The sequence below is a fragment of the Nematolebias whitei genome, chromosome 1 (genome assembly GCF_014905685.2).
Source record: "Nematolebias whitei isolate Nwh7 chromosome 1, NemWhi1, whole genome shotgun sequence".
NCBI classification, from domain to species: Eukaryota; Metazoa; Chordata; class Actinopteri; order Cyprinodontiformes; family Rivulidae; genus Nematolebias; species Nematolebias whitei.
The window spans coordinates 47,471,529-47,477,907 of record NC_056498.1 but is presented as its reverse complement, the minus strand read 5'-3'; the positions used below and the strand labels follow the sequence as shown (position 1 = coordinate 47,477,907).

Genomic DNA, 6,379 nt, shown 5'->3' with positions numbered 1-6,379 from the left:
CTTGCTTAAAGTATTATCAGCTAAACCATTGCTAAACACTAAAATCATCCAAACTGTTGCCAAATGCTAATGTCAACAATACCATGACCACCAGCTAAAATCAGCAAAACTCCTGTTAATGTCAGCCAAATCATTACTAAAGTAAAAAAAAAAAAAGCTAAACATTGTTAAAAGCTAAGCTTAGCAAAACAAAACCTTAAAAGCAAAAATGCTTCAAAACTGCTGCTAAACGCTGATTCAGTAAAAACTATGAATAACAGCAACATTTGCAAAACCATTGCTAAGAGTTATCTGTGAAAATGTAACTAAACGTTAGCAAAGCTGTTGCCAAAAGATAGCAGAACAATTGCTTAAAAGCCTAAAATAACAAAACCATAGCTGAAAGCCAAAATAAGCAAGAGTGGCTAAAAGTTAAAACTTGAACTAAAGTAGCTAAAAATGACCAAAGCTAACTTAAAGCTAAATGTTACAAAACAAAACATTTGATCTAAACTGACACTAAAAACTTAAATAAGCAAAACTGTTGGTAAAAGCAAAAATTAGCTAAATAGTAGCTATTAGCTAAATGTAGCAAGACGGTTACTAAACTAACAAAATTATTAAAATCTAGTTAGACCGTGTCTAAAACCTAAAAGGGACACATAAGACTAAAACAGCCAGCAGCTGAAGTAGATTTTAAAGAAAACAATGTTTATGAGGTAGCTGAAGAGATCTGAATTATTTATTTATTAATGGTAAAAATTTGTAAAAAAAAATAATATGAAAGAGGGAAACGGTAAAATCATCGCGCACCACTGCCGATCGCACAATTAGCTCAAAGTGTGTGGAAGTATTTGGATTACAAAAGAAACGATAAAAGAGTGAAACAACAACGTAGCTCGGCATTCACACAATAAAAACAACACGTAAACAAACGCCATCTTTGATACCGATCACGATACGCAACCACATCCAAGCTTCTTGCTCCATCCAGTGACGACTGCACCCACGTCCATAAGAGGACATATTCATGCCATGACCCCTGCAGCCCCCTCCCACTACATTACGTGTATGTTCTGTTCTTTAGCACATTAGGGATGGCCGTGCAGCACTTGCAAGGATGGACAGGGGAGTATCTATGCCTAATATGTTGGAACCAAAAGCAAGTATCCTCTTCTTCTTCCAGTGACGACTAATGTAACTGCACTGAAACACGTGTACTCATTTTATCGTTCATAGGAAGTTTAGAAAATAAACGTAGAACGTGACTCGCGTCAGCCGAGTTCCTGATTCAGCATGCTGCTTTTAAGGAGCTGCCGAGTCACTTTAGCGCTTAGCATGCTGGCTTCTCCGTGCTCATCTGCACACAGCTTTGATTTGAAACAAATGGACACTGTGTACAGCGGTGCTTGAACGTTTGTGAACGCTTTAGAATTTATTATATTTCTGTATAAATTTGACCTAAAACTTCGTCAGATTTTCACACAAGTCCTTGAAGTGGATCAAGAGAACCCAGTTAAACAAACGACACAAAAATATTATACTTGTTCAATTATTTATTGACGGAAATGATCCAATATTACATATTTGTGAGTGGTTTACTTTACTTTCAGTACCTGGTGTGACACCTCCCTGTGCAACAACAACTTCAACTATTTCCAGTAACTGTTGATCAGTGGAGGAACTTTATCCCATTCCTCCGAACAGAACAGCTTCAACTCTGGATGTTGGTGGTTTCCTCACATTGACTGCAGCTTCAGGTCCTTCCACAACATCTGGATTTTGACTTGGCCGTTCCAAAACATGAACTTTATTCTTCTTGAGCCATTCTTTGGTAGAACATCTCGTGCGCTGAGGGTCATTGTGTCGCTGCGTGACCCACCTTCTCTGGAGATCCAGTTCATGGACAGATGTTCTGACATTTTCCTTTAGAATTCTCTGATGTAATTCAGAATTCATTGTTCCATCAATGACAGCAAGAAGTCCTGGCCCAGATGCAGCAAAACAGGCCCAAACCATGATACCACCGCCACCACCATGTTCCACAACGCTGCTGTCCGTTCTCCAAACAGAACACTTTTCATTTAAACCAAGAAGTTTTATTTTGGTCTCCTCCATCCACAAAACGTTCTTCCAACAGTCTTCTGGCTCGTCCACGTGATCTTTATCAAACTGCAGACGAGCAGCCATGTTCTTCTTGGAGAGCGGTGGTTTCTCCTTCAACCCGGCCATGAACCATTGTTGTTCAGAGTTCTCCTGATGGTGGACTCATGAACATGAACATCAATGTGAGAGAGAAGTTACCCTGGGCTCCTTTGTGACCTCATTATTCCACACCTTGTTCCTGGAGTGATGTTTGTTGGTCCACCACTCCTGGGGAGGGTCACAATGCTCTTGATGTTCCTCCATGTGTACACCATCTGTGTGACTGTGGATTGGTGGAGTCCAAACTCTTCAGAGATGGTTTTGCAACCTTCTCCAGCCTGATGAGCATCAACAGCTCTTTTTCGGAGCTCCTCAGAAATCTCCTTTGTTCCACCAACATGTTGTGAAGATCAGACTTTGATAGATCCTGTTCTTTAAATCAAACAGGTGCCCACTCACACCTGATCATCATCCACTGATTGAAAATGCCCGAGGTTCACATACTTTTACTACTCACAAATATGTAATACTGGATCTTTGTACCTACTTTTAGGACTTGTGTGAAAATCTGATGTTTTAGCTCATATTTATGCAGAAATATAGAAACTTCTAAAAGCTTCACAAACGTTCAAGCACCACTGTTCTGTATTGTACAACTCCAGTTCTGAAAACGAGTGGATGTTTTTTAAAAGTGTGAATATACACAGAGTGCAATGGATCTACCAGTCTCATAACCTCATACTTTATTCACAATGGAACAGAGTAATCATCAAATAATACTAATAATAATAGTACTATGATTACATAGGAATCAAATGTTGAAAGTGAGAAATCGTACCGTTTTCTGGAAAATTATGGTCTTGTTAAGTTTGATGGGGGCAGCATGGCACAGCAGTGGTTAGAGCTGCTGCAGGTTCTCCCTCCTGGGGCCTCTTTGTGAGGAGTTTACATGTTCTCCCTGTGGTTTCTTCAGATTCTTCAAATCTCTTGAAGGTATTATGAACGGGAGATAATGGAGATTCAAAGGCTTCCCGATTTTCCATTGAGGAACATTTTTCTGAAATCGCTTCACTGTTTTTCAACAGTTTTTCCACAGACTGGTGAAGCTCAGCCCATCTTTACTTCTGAGAGATTCATCCCAGTCCTCTTCCTGACCTGTTGATGGTTAACCTAATAAACTGGGAAATGCTCCTCCAGCTGTTTCTTATCACCACCACTTACTTTAAGAGTCTTTTGTTCCACTTGGACCAACTTACTTGAGATGCAACGCTTCCGTAAAAGTCAAAATTACCTTCTTTTTTTTTTTCTTTTATAAAATGTTACAACCTTTTAGTTTTACTGACTGATACTATGTTCCATTGTAAATAAAACACCGTTTTATGACATTTGCAAATCATTGCATTGTATTTTTTTACATCTTCACAACATTTTTGCACTTCAGTTGTATATAAGAACATGTCCACTTAACTGTGTGGATGTAATTTGTTTTGGGGCTTTAAGGACTTTCAGTTGCTTATTATTGAACATCTTAGTTGGGATTAGCCAGTTTCTTCTTGCACAGATGGCGGTTATGATTTAGAAAATGTCCAGCACCTGAGATTTCCAGGACCGTCATTCCCATTTACATGACCATGTATTCATTATCTTCTGCTTGTTCCGAAGTTGGGTCGCGGGGACAGCAGCTTGAGCAGGGAGGCCCCTCAATCCAAAAGGAGTGGACTGCTGTCTTCGGGTCGAGGGTGAGGTTCTGCCTCAAGTGGAGGAGTTCGAGTATCTCGGGGGTTTGTTCACGAATGAGGGAAGAATGGAGCGTGAGATTGACAGATATTGTGGACTCTGTGCCGGTCCATTGTGGTGAAGAGGGAGCTGAGCTGTAAAGCCAAGCTCTCTGTTTACCAGTTGGTCTATGTTCCTACCCTCACCTCTGGTCATGAGCTCTGGGTAGTGACCAAAAGACTGAGATCACAGATACAGGAGGTTGAAATGAGTTTCCTCTGCAGAGTAGCTGGACTCTCCCTTAGAGACGTGGTGAGAAGTTCAGTTATCAGGAGAAACTTGGAGTAGAACCGCTGCTCCTCCACATCGAGAAGAGCCAGTTGCGGTGGTTCAGCATCTGGTTAGGATGCTTCCTGGGCGCCTCCCTAGGGAGGTGCTTAGGGCATGTCCGACTGGGAGGAGACCCCGTGGAAGACCCAGGACACGCTGGAGAGACGTCTCTCAGTTGGTCTGGGAACACCTTGGAGTCCTCCCAGAAGAGGTGGTTGTGGAAAGAGATGTCCGGACCCCCCTGTTCAAGCTGCTGCCCCCGAGACCCGACTTCAGAACAAAGCCTACATGACTCATGTTTTTATTTTGGTTAGCTTTAAATTTTGAACACAGCCAAAAATAGAGCCCATTACATACGTTTTATGTCGTGTTCGTCCCTCTTGTCTCATTTGTTGCATGTTTCAACTCTCACACGAATCAGTGCAAACCAAAGCACCTGCATTTCCCCAGTTATGACCCAGTCAGCCTCCTGTCACATACCTGTTCTCCCACCTCTCTTACAGTCAAAACAAACTAAAACGTCCAAATTTGTTGATTTTCGGTTAAGATGCTGTGCAAGTTTTTGAGGCTTTCACTCAAGCTTGTTCTCTGACGGATGTCTCCTTCTGAAGGTGTATCCCTATGAAATGCTCATGATAACCAGTAGAGGGAGAGCTAAACTGCCAAGGGATGTGGACAGAACCAGGCTGGAGGTATCACCCTGTCTCCTGACTTTTCCCTGCGTTTTTGTGTCAACAGTACGTTACACAATTACATTTTTTGCAGTGATGCCTTCCCTCTCCTTTTGTTTTCTCCACTTCCGTTCTCGATTTTAGCGCCACTTAGCACCCGAAACGTTCTTTGACATCTTTGGAATGGAGATCCAGGAGTTTGACAGGCTTCCCCTGTGGAAACGCAACGACATGAAAAAGAAAGCCAAGCTCTTCTAACCTTTGCTTCTTTGTCCGTTTTCCGTTTTTCCGCATGCATTCTTCTGTACATACGGTCAGATAGCGCACAACAATTGTAATCTAGACGTAGGTTCTGTTTTTTTTTCTTCTGTTGTTATTTTTGTTTGTTTTAACCAAGGGCGCCATAAAATCAACTGTCTGCCGAGATAATGGACTGACCCAGTATAGACTGGCACAAGTAACAATGGATGGAAGTCTACCAAGTTCAAAAATGACAAAGAATGAGAACTAATGATGAGTGGTGTCAAGTTGTTTGATTTGACTGCACTTATTTTACCTTCTGCTTTGCTTTAAGTGGAATTGCTCCCCTTTATGCTTGTTTCCTTCAGTTATTATTATTATTTGTTGCTGTTAATTCCTGTGGAACTTTGTAATTATAATAGAACTTCATGGCGCCATTGTGAAATGCCCTCGCTTGAAGCTTGAGTGTTTGTCAGCTTTTTATTTCTATTTTATTTTTGCTTGGGCTAAAAGAGTTTTAGTCCAAAGTTTTCAAGGATCGGCTCAGTGAGTCTTTGAAGTCATAACGCTAACCCTCCAACTGTTACTGGATTTACATCAGAATGAATCATTTACGCACCGACACGTCACCCAAAGTCGCCTGACTGGGGTGCAAACGAAACTTTCATCTGAACGGACAAAAAGAAATGTCTCTGTTTTCTCAGGCTCTCGTAAACGCAGTTATCCGCTTTCCCTTTACATATATCAGAATTAGGAGTCTTCTATTTTAATGCTACCATAAATCCCCTTATCTAGGAAACAACTGTATTTGAAAGTATTGTTTTCTTTTTAATGAAAACCCACACTGCCACTTGTTGTATTGAAATCTGAGACAATAAAGCTTTAAATGATCATGAACCATGATGACCCTCTGCTACACCAAACTTACCCCCTGACTCTGTTCTGCTTATTCTTGTCTTTCGTCACGTGTTCACTTGGCGTGTCGGTTCAGGGATGCAGCGCTTGACAGGAAGTGACCTCAGGATTCAAACCTGGGTCCAAATCAGAATACATCCTTCATATTGATTTGGACTTGTTAAAACATTTTGAGTTCACGAGCTTCACTTAGCATATTTACAGTATAGAAAAGATCACACAATACCACACTACAGCCTGGTGCTTACCTGGTGCTTACCTGGTATCCACTGGACACCCATTACATACTGGGTTCATGTCTTTTTTTGTACCAGGTGCTTAAGAGGTAGGCTATATACCGGGTTTGTTTATGGTGATAAAACACCAGCTAAAAGTCAGTTAAA

General features: G+C 41.2%; 1 protein-coding gene across 1 annotated transcript in view; it reads left to right on the top strand.

The window, feature by feature from the left end:
* The window catches only part of LOC119422963 (actin-binding LIM protein 1), a 22,739-nt gene extending 17,434 nt beyond the window's left edge, over positions 1–5,305 (top strand). Inside the window, exons 13-15 of the mRNA XM_037690411.1 lie at positions 1,067–1,141; positions 4,782–4,862; positions 4,986–5,305. Of these exons, the coding sequence (XP_037546339.1) occupies positions 1,067–1,141; positions 4,782–4,862; positions 4,986–5,099 (270 nt within the window). The 3' untranslated portion in view covers positions 5,100–5,305. The remainder of the gene's footprint in view (positions 1–1,066; positions 1,142–4,781; positions 4,863–4,985) is intronic.
* The last annotated feature ends 1,074 nt before the right edge of the window (positions 5,306–6,379 follow it).